This window comes from Coregonus clupeaformis, chromosome 6, assembly GCF_020615455.1.
Source record: "Coregonus clupeaformis isolate EN_2021a chromosome 6, ASM2061545v1, whole genome shotgun sequence".
Lineage (NCBI taxonomy): Eukaryota > Metazoa > Chordata > Actinopteri > Salmoniformes > Salmonidae > Coregonus > Coregonus clupeaformis.
In genome coordinates, this window is record NC_059197.1 from 6,584,754 (window position 1) to 6,600,514 (window position 15,761).

Below are 15,761 nucleotides of genomic sequence, written 5' to 3' on the forward strand. Positions count from 1 at the left end.
AATTTTTGTCTCATCTAACCAGAGTACCTTCTTCCATATGTCTGGGGAGTCTCCCACATGCCTTTTTTTCTTTAAGCAATGGCTTTTTTCTGGCCACTCTTCCGTAAAGCCCAGCTCTGTATAGTGTATGGCTTAAAGTGGTCCTATGGACAGATACTTGAATCTCCGCTGTGCAGCTTTGCAGCTCCTTCAGGGTTATCTTTGGTCTCTTTGTTGCCTCTCTGATTAATGCCCTCCTTGCCTGGTCCGTGAGTTTTGGTGGGCGGCTCTCTCTTGGCAGGTTTGTTGTGGTGCCATATTCTTTCCATTTTCTAATAATGGATTTAATGGTGCTCCGTGAGATATTAAAAGTTTCTGATATTTTTTTACAACCCAACCCTGATCTGTACTTCTCCACAACTTTGTCCCTGACCTGTTTGGAGAGCTCCTTGGTCTTCATGGTGCCGCTTGCTTGGTGGTGCCCCTTGCTTAGTGGTGTTGCAGACTCTGGAGCCTTTCAGAACAGGTGTATATATACTGAGATCATGTGACAGATCATGTGACACTTAGATTGCACACAGGTGGACTTTATTTCACTAATTATGTGACTTCTGAAGGTAATTGGTTGCACCAGATCTTATTTAGGGGCTTCATAGCAAAGGGGGTGAATGCATATGCATGCACCTGTCATGACTTCCGCCGAGGCTGCCTCCCCTCCTTGTTCGGGCAGGTTTCGGCGTTCGTCGTTACCGGATACTAGCTACTGCCGATCCTATTCTCATCACTCCACTTGTCATGTCTTGTCTTGTCAATCACACACACCTGGTGCTCATTCCCCTAATTAGTATGTGTATAAGTGCTCCCTCTGTTCCCCTTGTCTTTGTGAGTGATTGTATTTGTGAGAGCGAGTAGCTCGGTTGAGCTACTCTTCCATTTGTTATTGCCAAAGTGGAATATTTCCCTTGTGATAGTTTCGTTTTGACGCTGGGTTCGTTTTATTTATGTAAACGGAATAAACTCTGGACTTCGGTGTTTTACCCCCTGCGCCTGACTCCTTCATTCACACCTCGTCACAGAATCACTCACCTGATCTGATATGGAGTCTGCAGGAGAAGACCGCATGCCTGAAGTTGTGGCAAGGGTCCAGGAGCATTTCTCGATGCTGGCCAGCTTGGGGGAAGCGATGGATTGGGTTCTTCAGGTAGTACAACGCCTGGAGAAGAGAGGACCCGATCTATCGAGACCAGCTGGTCAACCGGATCCAGCCACCTACACCCCAGCCCCTGGAGGGATCCATATATCCCGGCCACCAGCGTTTGATGGGATGGCAGTGCGATGTAAGGGATTTCTGCTCCAACTAGAGATGTATTTCTCCAGCATCAGGCCGGCGCCACTGGAGTGGGAGAAGGTATCCGTCCTCGTTTCCTGCCTTTGTGGGAGAGCCCTGGAGTGGGCCAACGCGGTGTGGAACGAGGGAGCTGCCGCGTTGGAGGACTACAGGGAGTTTGCTCGCCTCTTTCGGACCGTTTTCGATCACCCGCTAGAGGGTGAACAACTGGTCCATCTGAGGCAGGGGACGAGGTCCGCACAGGACTACGCGCTGGAGCTCCGGACGCTGGCAGCGGGGTCCGGGTGGAACGAGCGGGCCCTGATCGACCATTTCCAGTGCCACCTAAGGGAGGACGTCCGACGGGAGCTAGCCTGCCGTGATGCCATGCTATCGTTCTCCCAACTGGTGGACATGGCCATCCGGCTGGACAATCTGCTAGCAGCCAGAGGACGTCCTGGTAGGGGTCTGCCCGTTCCCGCTCCGGACGACTCTGACCCTGAGCAGATGGCGCTGGGGGAGCCGCCGGTCGAGAGAGCGCAGAAGGACAGCGACAGTGCCACTCTGGTGGCACGAAGGGACAATCCACCTCACGTCGCAGTCAACGTTCCTTTGGGTCTGGAGGCGGTAGGCAGAGTACTCATGCATCACCCCAGGTAACGAACACCCAAACTTGTTCAGGGCCCTTTGCGGCGCATTGTACCTTATCTATCTCCTTTCCCGATCACCTGGTAGTTTCCCAGTGTAAGGCGCTAGTCAATTCAGGCGCAGCTGGGAACTTTATGGACAGGGCATTTGCACGCCGTCAAGGCATTTCATTGGTTCCCCTATCCATTCCACTCCCCATCAGAGCACTTGATAGTGGACCATTAGGGTCAGAGTTGGTTAAGGAGGTTACTGTACCAGTCACCATGATTACACAGGAGACGCATGTTGAGCATATCACTTTTTTGATTATTGAGTCTCCTGCTTACCCTGTAGTCTTAGGTATTCCGTGGTTAGCCCTTCACAACCCCAATTTTTCATGGCCGCAGAGGGTTCTTACGGGGTGGTGAGTGTCTGGGTAGGTGTCTAGGTGTTTCCGTTGGTGCGACCACGGTGGAAAGTCCAGACGGTACCCCCACCGTGCGCATTCCCCCCGAATACCATGATCTGGCGATCGCGTTTTTCAAGATGCAAGCGACTAAATTACCACCTCATCGGGAGGGGGATTGCACGATAAACCTTCGGGTAGACGTTGTACCTCCCAGGAATCATGTGTATCCCATGTCGCAGGCTGAAACGGAAGCTATGGAAACATACGTCATCGAGTCCCTCTGCCAGGGGTATAAACGTCCCTCCACTTCACCTGCTTCCTCGAGTTTCTTCTTTGCGAAGAAGAAAGATGGCGGTTTACACCCGTGCATTGATTGTCGACCACTGAATAAGGTGACGGTACGATTTAGTTATCCTCTTCCCCTCATTCCTTCAGTGATTGAGTCAATGCACGGGGCCTGTTTTTTCACGAAATTAGACCTCAGGAGTGCCTACAACCTGGTGCGTATTCGGGAAGGGGATGAGTGGAAAACAGCATTCAGCACAACCTCGAGGCATTATGAATACCTGGTGATGCCCTAAGGTTTGATGAATGCTCCATCCGTTTTCCAGTCCTTTGTGAACGAGTTGTTTCGGGACATGCTTGGTCGCGGTGTGGTGGTCTACATCGATGACATCCTGGTGTATTCTGCTGCGCGCGCCGAACATGTGTCCCTGGTTTGCAAGGCACTGGTCCGACTGCGGGAGAATGATGTTTATGTCAAGGCAGAGAAGTATGACTTTTTCCAGCAGTCAATCTCCTTCCTCGGATACCGCATTACAACCACAGGTGTGGAGATGGAGGGAGATCGCATTTCAGCCATGTGTAATTGGCCAACTCCAACCACGGTGAAGGAGGTGCAGCGCTTCCTTGGCTTTGCCAACTACTATCAGAGGTTTATTCAGGGCTTTGGCAAGGTTGCAGCTCCCATTAACTCCTTGTTGAAGGGTGGGCCGTCCCGGCTCCGCTGGTCTGCTGAGGCTGATTTGGCCTTCAGTAGATTGCGGGGTCTGTTCACCTCAGCCCCGGTACTGGCTCACCCCGATTCATCACTATCGTTCGTAGTGGAGGTGGATGCGTCCAAGGTAGGGATATGCGCTGTCTTATCCCAACACTCGGGCACGCCACCCAAGCTCTGCCCCTGTGCCTTCTTTTCGAAGAAGCTCAGCTCGGCGGAGCAGAACTACGGCGTTGGTGATCGGGAGCTGCTGGCTGTTGTCCGAGCTTTGACGGTGTGGAGGCATTGGCTCGAAGGGGCGAAACACCCTTTCCTCGTCTGGACAGACCACCGTAACCTGGAGTACATTCGGGCAGCGAGGAGGCTGAATCCTCACCAGGCCAGGTGGGCCCTCTTCTTCACTCGGTTTGATTTCACACTCTCATAAATTCCGGGTACGAAGAACGTGAAGGCAGTCGCAATGTCTCGGCTGTATGAAACAGAGGAGAGGCCCAGAGACAACACCCCCATACTCCCGGCCTCATGCATTGTGGTGCCGGTAGTATGGGCGATGGACGCATATATTGCGCAGGCATTACGCACAGATCCATCTCCACTGCAGTGTCCAGCTGGGCTGCAGTACGTGCCTGCGCTTATCCGTGATCGTATGATCTACTGGGCACACACGACACCCTCCTCTGGTCATCCAGGTATCGGTCGTACAATGCGCTGCCTGACCGAGAAGTACTGGTGGCCTACCTTGGCTAAGGACGTGAGGGTGTATGTTTCCTCCTGCTCAGTGTGCGCCCAGAGTAAGGCACCTAGGCACCTCCCAGCGGGTAAGCTACAACCTTTACCAGTTCCACAACGACCATGGTCTCAACTTAGTATTGATTTTCTTACTGATCTTCCCCTCTCCCAAGGTAACACCACTATCCTGGTCGTTGTGGATTGCTTTTCGAAGTCCTGCCGCCTCCTTCCTCTGCCCGGTCTCCCCACGACCCTACAAACTGCGGAGGCTCTGTTTACTCACGTCTTCTGGCACTACGGGGTACAAGAGGATATAGTGTCCGACCGAGGTCCCCAGTTCACGTCTAGAATCTGGAAGGCGTTCATGGAACGTCTGGGAGTCTCATTCAGCCTGACCTCTGGATTTCACCCCGAGAGTAATGGGCCGGTGGAAAGGGTGAATCAAGATGTGGGTAGGTACCTGCGGACCTACTATCAGGATCGGCAGGGGGAGTGGTCGGTGTTCCTGCCATGGGAAGAATACGCTCAGAACTCTCTTCGCCACTCCTCTACTAACCTAACACCCTTCCAATGTGTTTTGGGTTACCAACCGCTCCTGGCACCGTGGCACCAGAGCCAGACCGAGGCTCCTGCGGTGGATGACTGGTTTCGGCGCGCGGAGGAGACTTGGGACGCTGCCCACATTCGCCTCCAGCGCGCCATGCGTCTTCAGAAGGCGAACGCTGACCACCACCGCAGGGAGGCCCCGGTTTTCGTACCAGGGGATCGGGTCTGGCTCTCGACCCGGAATCTACCCCTCCGTCTGCTCTGCCGGAAGCTGAGCCTGCGGTTTGTGGGGCAGTTTAAAGTCCTGAGGAGGATAAACGAGGTTACATACAGGTTGTTATTACCCCCTGATTACCGTATTAACCCCTCGTTTCATGTGTCCCTCCTCAGGCCGGTGGTAGCTGGTCCGCTCACCTCCTCTAGACATCGAGGGGGCCCCGGCGTACTCGGTCCGTTCCATCCTTGATTCAAGGCGTCGAGTGGGGGGCCTTCAGTATCTTGTGGAGTGGGAGGGGTATGGTCCGGAGGAACGGTGCTGGGTCCCAAGGAGGGACATCCTCGAACCCTCCCTGTTGAGGGATTTCCACCGTCACCATCGGCTCGCCCTGCTCCGCGTCCTCCTGGCCGTCCCGAGGCCGGGGTCGGCGCACTGCTGGAGCCGCGCGTCAAGGGGGGGTGGGGGTACTGTCACGACTTCCGCCGAGGCTGCCTCCCCTCCTTGTTCGGGCTGGTTTTTCGGCGTTCGTCGTCACCGGCTAACTAGCTACTGCCGATCCCATTCTCATCACTCCACTTGTCATGTCTTGTCTAGTCAATCACACACACCTGGTGCTCATTCCCCTAATTAGTATGTGTATAAGTGTTCCCTCTGTTCCCCTTGTCTTTGTGAGTGATTTTATTTGTGAGAGCGAGTAGCTCGGTTGAGCTACTCTTCCATTTGTTATTGCCAAGGTGGAATATTTCCCTTGTGATAGTTTCATTTTGACGCTGGGTGCGTTTTATTTATGTAAACGGAATAACTATAGACTTCGGTGTTTTACCTCCTGCGCCTCACTCCTTCATTCACACCTCGTCACAGCACCACTTTTCCGTTATTTATTTTTTAGAATTTGTTGAAACAAGTCATTTTTTTTTCATTTCACTTCACCAATTTGGTCTATTTTGTGTATGTCCATTACATGAAATCCAAATAAAAATCAATTTAAATTACAGGTTGTAATGCAACAAAATAGGAAAAACGCCAAGGGGGATGAATACTTTTGCAAGGCACTGTACGTCATATCCCAGCGATAATGCCTTGCATTAAGCCTGGGCAGGGTTGGGCGGATTACTTGAAAAATGTAATCCGTTACTGATTACAGTTACATGAAAAATAAAGTTATCAGGAATGTAATGGATTACTCAAAATGATTAATGTAATCCGATTGCATTTTATTACTTTTGGATTACTGTCACTTCTAACACCAGACATTTTAAAACATTTAAAAACATTAATCTAATTCAGCATTTTTTCATTTAGAAACATGAGTATTTCCAAATTGGGGACTAGTGTGCTATCTATTCTATGTGTAAGAGCATAGTCACATGGCTCCATACTAAAATGTTCAGTTGGTGGCACCAGCTAATGATTTGGTTGCACCACATTTACAGTGGGGTCACACAATATAAAAAATGTGTAGCCTCAGCGTCTTATAAAGTAATTCAAAATATTTAATTAACAAGTTTACTAGACTACTAAAATGGTATGATTCAAGAACCAGTGATTGTCATGAATGTGGGGTTTGACAACTAGGCAATTGTTATTATATTACTAACAAAATATTTTTCCAGAATTTTCTGATATTTTTGTTCAATAGAGATTCATTTGTCTACATATTTTTTGGCACTAATATCACATAGGCTAATTCATTTGGGGCTAATTCACCACCGGAGGAAGTGGTTAGCTAGATCGCTAACTAAATATAGCCTATAACGGATAGTTAGCTGTCTTATTGATATCTAACAGTAAGTGTAATGTATAGGCCTATGCACCCACTTTGAGTGGCCTATGCACCTATTTAATATTGCCCTTTGTTCAATATTTGATACAATTCAGACCAGAAATCTGTGACCCTTATCTCTTGAACAGCAACAATAGTGGTTGCTTTCAATACTGTGTTTTTCCCGAAACTGCACTGCTTCAAAGCAGCAAGCAGGAACTCTGCAGTCCAGATGACTGTCTGATTGACCAGTGGGCCAGGTGTAAATGTTTTGGAAGCCTTACCTTCAACAGAAGCCATCCATCCTTGATGGGTGATCAGCAGAACAATAAAATCTCTGAGAGCATTTTGAAATCTTGATGGTGTGCTAAATGACAGCAATGATGACAGAGTTTTATCAAATGTTCCTATTGATATTAGATTAAGTAATCCCGAATGTAATCAGCTGTTTTTAAGAATGTAGCATTCTTACAATGTTCATTCTTGTTATCGGTTTACATGATCCCTGTTACATGTAATCCGTTACTACCCAACCCTTCGCCTGGGAAGAAAACACTTCAATTTGCTCAACTTGCCATAGAGCTCGCCAGCTTGTAGTCCTAAAAGCCGAAAATGACTTGTCTCTGGTTCGTTCAGCCATTCAAATGGGGAAAGTTCATGGGGAAAGAATAGAGTTTTGGGATAAACGCAGAAAATAAGGTCTGAGGTTAACACAGGTTTAGGAGATCTTATACGTTTTGTTCTATGAGATAATATCAGTCAGTTAACATGACATTTATGAATGATGATGCCTTTGTGCTTTATGTGCTTTTTTTATTACATAAATGCTTCAAAGTTCACAAAAAGTGACGTTAGCTGATGAAGATTATCTCATAGAACAAAACATATAAAATCTCCTAAACCTGTTTTTACCACAGACCTTATTGTTGTTTATCCAAAAATCCTACAAAAACTCCATTCATTTTCCCATAGGCTTTGTCCAGCGAACCATTGAGGAGTTAGTGCCTACATAAATACACCATTACTATTGCTCTCTATTGGCTTAACCATTGGCTTAACTTACCCCAAGGCAAATATTTGGACTATATTAGCCCACACAGCTACAACGATACACGTTCATGCTAGGTTTAAGACCTCAAATTGAAGCTTATAGAGACCCCAAATGATGCATAGAACAATTTGAATTATCTACTTTGGTTTAGATACAATGATCATGAAACTTCTGACACAATCAATTAATTTGACTTGGTGAAAATCTTCTTTTTTTTTTACCTAACTTGCTTACCACTTTTTCCATGTGGGTTCTTCCTTTACAGGCTCCATGAAATGATGACCTCTTCCAAAATATTTGGTCAAATTATGAATTTTGTGTATGGTTTTCTAGAGACAAGTGTGGCTCAATTTACCCCTTTGGCTCAACTTTTCTATTTTCACTTAGTGGCTTTCTGTTTGAACTCTGACCTCTGTACAGGGAATCTGGAACAGCAGACATGCCCCTTACAGTCCCAGACACCATCACCACCTGGGAGACAGAGGCATTCTGCCTGGCCCCTGGTGGCTTCGGTCTGGCTCCTCCGGTGGAGATCACTGTCTTCCAGCCCTTCTTCCTAGAGCTCACCCTGCCCTACTCCATCATCCGTGGAGAGCACTTTGAGCTGAAGGCCACTGTGTTCAACTACCTGTCCAAGTGCATCATGGTACGGCACTGCATCATGATCGTTTCTTGAGTTGTTTCATGAGTTTCTGAAGTTGTATAACATTTTGTGTTTTGTTGCAGTTTGTCTAGTCATTGTTTATTATTTTTTAAATGTAGATCCAGGGTATCATTCTTGGGTTTTCCATGTTTTGTTTAAATTGTTCCTATTTGCCAGGTTTCTGTGACTCCGGCTCACTCCTTAGACTATACTCTCACACCCTTGAATGATGTCCAGTACTCATCATGCTTGTGTGCCAATGGACAAAAGACCTTCAGTTGGACAATGGCACCATCTGTCCTGGGTAAGTCATCAGTCTTCATTCAACCGTTCAAACAGCTGAATGGATGTCAACCTGAGTTGTGTACTCTGTCACCGTATTGGATGTTGTGTAACCTGTGCTGCACTCTGTCTGTCAATGTGTGTGTAGGGGTTGTGAATGTGTCCATTAGTGCAGAGGCTGTCCAGTCCCACGCTGTGTGTGACAATGAAATTGTGAATGTACCAGAGAGAGGACGCATCGACACAGTCACACAGAGCCTGCTGGTGAAGGTATGTAGTCTACTGCTGTGGTGAAACTTACTGCTGTACAGATACCATCTAGTGTAACTGCCTTTGACTGAAAATAATCTCCTCTCCTCTCAGGCGGAGGGAACAGAGAAGACCGACACCTACAACTGGTTGCTATGTCCAACTGGTCAGTAATGCATGAACTTTGAATGTTCAATGTAGTGAAGTGACTTTCATTAATGTGATGACTGTTATTTATTGAATCAACTAACTATGTTTAATTGTCACTCGATTAAATTAATCATGTAACAATTAACTCATTAGGATTTGGGGCACCACGGAAGAAGTTGTTTATAGAGTTACCATCTCCCGAATGTAACTCTAAAATATACATATGTTATATATCGATAACAGTCACTTATTAATCATTACCTCATATCAGTCTCATTCTGAACGTCGCATAATCCTTGGATCCGCAAGAACCCCAACCTTACTTATGAGTCAGCAATACACAAATTTGCTTAATTAATTATTTACTAGCTAACTAAATAATAACACAGAATACATACATACTTAATACATGAGAAAAGGTCCCTAGTGGACAAACAACAGCATGACTGCTTGGTTATCAAAGGAAAGGGAGGGATAGATAAAGAAGGAGGGGGAGAGGGACAAAGAGAGTCAAACTTATCGTATAACATTTAGAAACTACGCTCCACATTAATCAGAATTCTTAGCACCCTAACCACCGCCCATTCGGAGAAAAATTCATCAATGTATTTACGTGTCTGTCTTTGTTCGTCGTCTCTCTGTAGAAACCAATCACTCCTATGGGGAAGGTGTTAATGAGAGCCACAGATCCACGCTTTCTGATCTAAATGTACATTTTGTTACCAAGGCTTTTTATCCTTGCGTAAAAACGGGGCGTTCCATCACGCCAACACAATGTCTGTGCTCCCTTGGGGCGTGGTTACTGACTGGGCAAAAGTTTATATGAAAAACAATTATCTCATCAGAAGACTAAAATCACATTCCTATCTTCACCAAAATACTCTCATCTTTAATCATATATTTTATACAACATTTGGGTGTAAACCTGATAGATAGAATGTGTACATTTTCCGAGTTACAGTTATTTATTGATACCATCCTTAATGACATCACAAAATAATAAAGAATATGACATGATTGTTCTTTAGGTCCCCACTGACCATTCTTAACATTCGGATGATATAAATAATGTTCCAATGTTAACCTTTTGGACAAAAAGGTTTTGGCGGCAAAAGTATTTTGAACAAAGACATTCCTTTACCAATACTGGAGAGCAAGGGAGAGATCCCCCTCCTCTCTAATTTATGGCAGAGTGTTAAGGTGTCAAAACCGGCCCAGCCCCCCCTCTCTCCTCTTCTGTGGGTGAGATGGGGTCTGGTTTTTATCAGCCATTTGCCAAGCTGATCTGAGGCCTTTGGATCCTCAGCCAGGAGAGTCATGACATCACTTTGGTTGAACTGATCATCTCCATTCATCTTATCATCTGTGTCCATAGGAGAAGCTCTGACAGAGGAGGTGGAACTGCAACTCCCCAAGAATGTGGTGGATGGATCTAATCGAATGTCCCTCTCAGTCCTGGGTAAAATAAACCATTGTATTGTTTAGAGAGGCGTAGTGGTGGGAAAAGCAACCCTTCTCCAGTGATAACGCTGCTGTTTGCTATAGAGGACAGTCTTACAGAAGTCCCATGTTTCTCTGTAGGGGACATCCTGGGTCGGGCCCTCAAGAACCTGGATGGACTGTTGCAGATGCCATATGGGTGTGGAGAGCAGAATATGGCCCTCCTAGCCCCCAATATCTACATTCTGGAGTACCTGAGGAACACAGAGCAGCTCACTCCAGCAATTCGAGACAAGGCTACCAAGTTCCTCACTAGTGGTAACAGAGTCCCTCAAAATATGGATCGTATTGATTAGACACCAAACTGTAGAAAACAGGGCTGGATTTGTCCAATAAGAGCCCTTTTGTTTGTTTCCGTTGAATAATTTAAAAAAAAAGTTTCACCACAGTGTGCCTTAATGACTATGACCCTGCTATCATGTAAATGATAGCGCTCCAGCATAGATGACATCACAGTGTCTTATCAACAGAGCATCACTGACCCAACACATTTCCCCACTGAAATCATTTGATCAGAGAATATTGAGGCTGCATCCCAAATGGCACCCCAAGGGTAATCAGTTCCATGTAATCTGATTACAAAAAAATCAGCTACATTACCAGCTAAAATATTGTAATCAGATTACAGATACTTTTGAAAAACTAGATTATTACTAACTTTTAAATTCAGAATTTTTCTTTGCTGAAAAAAAACACATTGACACCTTTCTGTTTTCTAGATGGATCCTTTTTTATCTTCTTCTATGCCTCTTAAGGGGAAAGTAATCCAAAAGTAACAAAGTAATCAGATTACGTTACTGAGTTTGGGTAATCCAAAAGTTACGTTACTGATTACAATTTTGGACAGGCAACTAGTAACTGTAACGGATTACCTTTAGAAAGTAATCTACCCAACCCTGCCTATTCCCTAAATAGCGCACTCATTTTTTCCTGACAAAAGTAGTGTACTATATAGGGAATAGGGTGCCATTTGGGGCACACACTCAGTGACTATAAAAAACACATGGTCTCTTTGTTGTTCACTCCAAAAACACGCCGACAGGCTACCAAAGGCAGCTGAACTACAAGCATTTTGATGGTGCATACAGCACATTTGGACAAGGCTCGGGCAACACTTGGTGAGTATTGTGTTTTTCACCTACTGGTAAACACATTATAACTGTGTCTGTTTCAATTAAGTATTGACCAATCAAATGGCATTGTCTCTGACAGAGACCATGGATGTGACATAAGTTAAAATAAGCTGTCATTGCATGTAATGTCAAGCTCTAAGTCATGTTTATGACAAACTTATGTGGGTATTATGACGGGACATTCAAATCAAGTTCTCTTTCCTCAGGCTGACTGCTTTTGTCTTGAGATCCTTTGGCAAAGCACAGTCTTTCATCTATATTGACCCGGCAAAAATTGAGCAATCCAAGACTTGGTTAGAACGTCGACAAGGCAAACATGGCTGTTTCATCAGATTGGGGAAACTCTTTAATAACAGAATGAAGGTATTTATATTGATAATAAACTGATTAGAATATGTAGTTGTATGTCTTGTCAGACCAGCCATAAAATTGTGAATGATGATTTCAACAGAATTGTATCAGGCTAAATACAGTTTATACACGTTTTAGTATTTTGACATTGTTTTGTAGGGTGGGGTGACAGATGAAGTCACGCTGACGGCCTACATCACTGCTTCAATGCTGGAGCTCAACATGTCAGTGTCGGTAAGTAGCATCTCCACATAACCATTGTTTCTCACTACAACAATGTCCATTACAGGCAACTGAATTAGCCTCCTATATGAAGACTGTTGTGTACGTCTTACATCAACTGTCATCTACAATGTAATGAGTTGTGTATTGTGTATTTAAAATTCACAGTTAAATAATGTTTTTCTCTCAAATTAGCCTATGCAATAAGTATAAGAATATGTTACCATAAGCAGATCTAAATGGTATTGTGCTGTTAAAACTGAGTAGGCTTAGTTACTACTGTAAACTGAAAAACAAGAAGTGCTTCAGCATGAATGTCTGTAGCCTAGTCCCAGATCTGTTTGTATTGTCATGCCAGTACAAACAGATCTGGGACCAGGCTAACATGTCTCTTAACGTGTTGCTCTGTTATTCTGTGCTCCAGGATCCTGTTGTGTATGGCAGCTTGTCTTGCCTGAAGAACTCCACCAGTGATTTGTCCAACACCTACACTACTGCTCTGCTGGCCTACACCTTTACCCTGGCAGGGGACATGGAGACCCGGGCCCAGCTTCTGCAGCACCTGGACACGATCGCATTACAAGAGGGTGAGACATATCCTGGTCCAAGATCTGTTTGTGCTGTCTTGACTTAATAGAGTTAGTCATTGGAGTAAATAGTCTGGCTCTCCAAATAGGCTCAATCAAACACCAAAGCATTTCATAGAACACAAATACAATTTGAACTCAGTTTTTGTCCAAAAATTCATTGTGCGGGTCAGAGAAGAACTGTGTATCCTGTATATTGATGAATAAGCTAGCCCCTATTTTTTCTCTCTGTGTGTTTGTGTGTGTTTGTGTGTGTGTGTGTGTGTGTGTGTGTGCACGCGCGCTCCTCGTCCCTCAGGGGGTCTCCTGCACTGGACTCAGACCTCCTCAGAGACCTCAGCCTCCCTGGCAGTGGAGATCAGCTCCTACGTTCTGCTGGCTTCCCTCAGTGCCTCCCCTCTGTCTACCACTGACCTGGGCTACGCCTCCCGCATCGTCAGGTGGCTGGTGAGGCAGCAGAACGCCTACGGAGGCTTCTCCTCCACACAGGTATACTTCCAAAACACCTCTGTTCCGAAATGGCACCCTGTGCTGTGCACTAGTAATGAGGCATTATTACCTTGACTTTTACCAGATCACAGGCATGTGTGTGCTTCTTGTCATTTCAAGCCTGATGAGTCTAACTTCCACTGAAATGGAGCCTAGAAATCATAATGGATGGAAATGGGAAATAGTCACTCTAGGAACTGACCAATGTAAAAATCGACCCTTTCTGTAAAATGGGATAGCTTCATTCATTTTGAACAGATTTGTCTGTGTTCTATTGGTGTTTAGGACACAGTGGTGGCCCTCCAGGCCCTAGCTCTCTACTCCACCAGGGTGTTCAGTAGAGAGGGCACCAGCACAGTGACAGTACAGTCTCCCAGTGGGGGACAGCATCTTTTCGAAGTTAACCAAAACAACAAGCTTCTCTACCAGGAGAGGGCGATGCAGGACACAGAAGGGAAGTACAGTGTGGAAGTGAAGGGCAGTGCTTGTGCCTCAGTGCAGGTCAGTGAATACACATCTCTCCTCCCAATCCTATGTTGCCAAAATACGGTTTAATCTATCACTAAAGCTACAGTCTGGGAATGTTTTTTCTGCAAAACAGCAGCCCTGTGCCACTTGATTTGGTATACAACTGAGGCAGTGGAGGCTGCTGAGGGGAGGACGGCACATAATAATGGGTGGAACACAGTAAATGGAATAGCATCAAACACATGGACACCATGTGTTTGATGTATTTGCTACCATTCCACTAATTCCGCTCCAGCCATTACCACGAGCCTGTCCTCCCCAATTAAGGTGCCACCAACCTCCTGTGAGCTGAGGGATGGGGCTGGGGAAATGTAACTCCTCAAGAACCATTGTTATATTATTCAAGACTCAATGGTTACAATTGAAGAATTGAAGTAACCATCATACAGATATCCAGAGCCCAGACTGTTGATTGAAGAAGCCTCTCCTGACTTTTTCTATTTTTCTTTCCCAGGTGGCGCTCCACTACAACATCCCTACTCCTACTGACAGCACAACGCTCAGCATCAAGGTGAAGCCAGAGGTCGACTGCAACAGCAACTCTTTGAGACCCAGAGTCACGCTAAAACTTCAGTCTCAGTAAGAATGAATGGCCATTTGCATTCACAAAAAGCATTCTTTGAATACGTTCATCAATGACACTCCAAAGTGTTATTATGGAGCATGTCTTCCAGAATGGACTTGGCCCAAATTACTATTGGTTTTTTAACTTCTAGTTTTTACCACAGGAGGTTGGTGGAATTGTATCAAATGCATCAAACACATGGTTTCTAGCTGTTTGATGCAATACCATTCCAGCCATTATTATGAGCCGTCCTCCCCTCAGCAGCCTCCACTGGTTTCTACCTAGGCTTGGATCAGTAACAGTTTGAAAACATATCAGGCAACCTGGTCTTCTTATGGCTAAAATAATCAAACTAGTTTTGGTATGTAAAACAAACTTTGATATCACAGGCATCTCTTTGCTTTCACAGATATCATGGAAAGGAGCTGACCACCAATATGATTATAGTGGATTTGAAAATGCTGTCTGGTTTTGCCCCAGACCCAGAGTCTTTGGGGAGGGTGAGTTTTTTAAATAACATACGTTTATGGTGTTACCTGTGACCTTTCTCCATGTAGCTCTTGCCTCTCATCTGTGAACCTTTCTGATACTGACCTTTTTTGTCTATAGAATAACTATCTTCAAAGTAATGACTCGGGACGTCGGTTGTAAGATGAAAGCTTAATTTTAGTAATAATACTGGTTCACGTTACATTTTGCCACGTTAGATTCTAAAAAACAATAAAAGAAAGTTGCTAGGATAATCACTTGTCACTTGTACATAACTGGCGCGTTCCCATTTTTGTTACTTCCTGTCGCAAGGCATTCTGTTATTTGCAGTCAATAGCGTAATCCAATACTAACCAATACAACAGAAATATGTACATACTGTAGTTCATTCAATCTCCATCACGTGAATTCTAATACAATTACTATTGTACATACAATATGTAAATAACTGTAAAATAAAAATATATTTAGATACAGCTCAATGAATTAACTGTAAACATTATCTCTGTAACCCATTAAAGTTACAACATTGTCGATGCAATATGAATGATCAGTGAATGGCTTGTCTTCACAGCTGAGAGGTTCACTTCTAGTGGATCGTGTCGATACTAAAGATGACCATGTGTTAATGTACTTGAGAGAGGTGAGACCAAACCATCCATCAGTTTGAAACAGTGCACATAACACTCAATGTAATGGAATTAATTTGTGTGGAATGTCCTTCAAAGTCAGCAAAGCTGAAATTACACTTCTGCTTGGAGGGTTTAAATACTTGTAACCAAAATGCTTTTTTTTTCTCCCAACAGTTACCGTCACTATTCCTACCTTTCAACCACACCCTGGACATCATACAGGAGCTCCCAGTACAGAATCTAAAGCCTGCGGTGGTCAAGATCTATGACTACTACCAGCCAAGTAAGTTTATATCT

At 45.1% G+C, this 15,761-nt stretch overlaps 1 protein-coding gene and 1 pseudogene across 1 annotated transcript in view; one reads left to right on the forward strand and one right to left on the reverse strand.

The window, feature by feature from the left end:
• Nucleotides 1-15,761, reverse strand: part of LOC121567566 — a 192,775-nt pseudogene that overhangs the window by 101,092 nt on the left and 75,922 nt on the right.
• The window catches only part of LOC121567568 (alpha-2-macroglobulin-like), a 36,302-nt gene that overhangs the window by 20,093 nt on the left and 448 nt on the right, over nt 1-15,761 (forward strand). Inside the window, 16 exon segments of the mRNA XM_045217861.1 lie at nt 8,065-8,290; nt 8,465-8,591; nt 8,718-8,839; nt 8,933-8,984; nt 10,344-10,427; nt 10,550-10,726; nt 11,511-11,586; nt 11,808-11,964; nt 12,112-12,186; nt 12,599-12,761; nt 13,060-13,250; nt 13,536-13,751; nt 14,233-14,357; nt 14,753-14,843; nt 15,407-15,475; nt 15,639-15,747. Coding sequence (XP_045073796.1) covers nt 8,065-8,290; nt 8,465-8,591; nt 8,718-8,839; nt 8,933-8,984; nt 10,344-10,427; nt 10,550-10,726; nt 11,511-11,586; nt 11,808-11,964; nt 12,112-12,186; nt 12,599-12,761; nt 13,060-13,250; nt 13,536-13,751; nt 14,233-14,357; nt 14,753-14,843; nt 15,407-15,475; nt 15,639-15,747 — 2,060 coding nt within the window.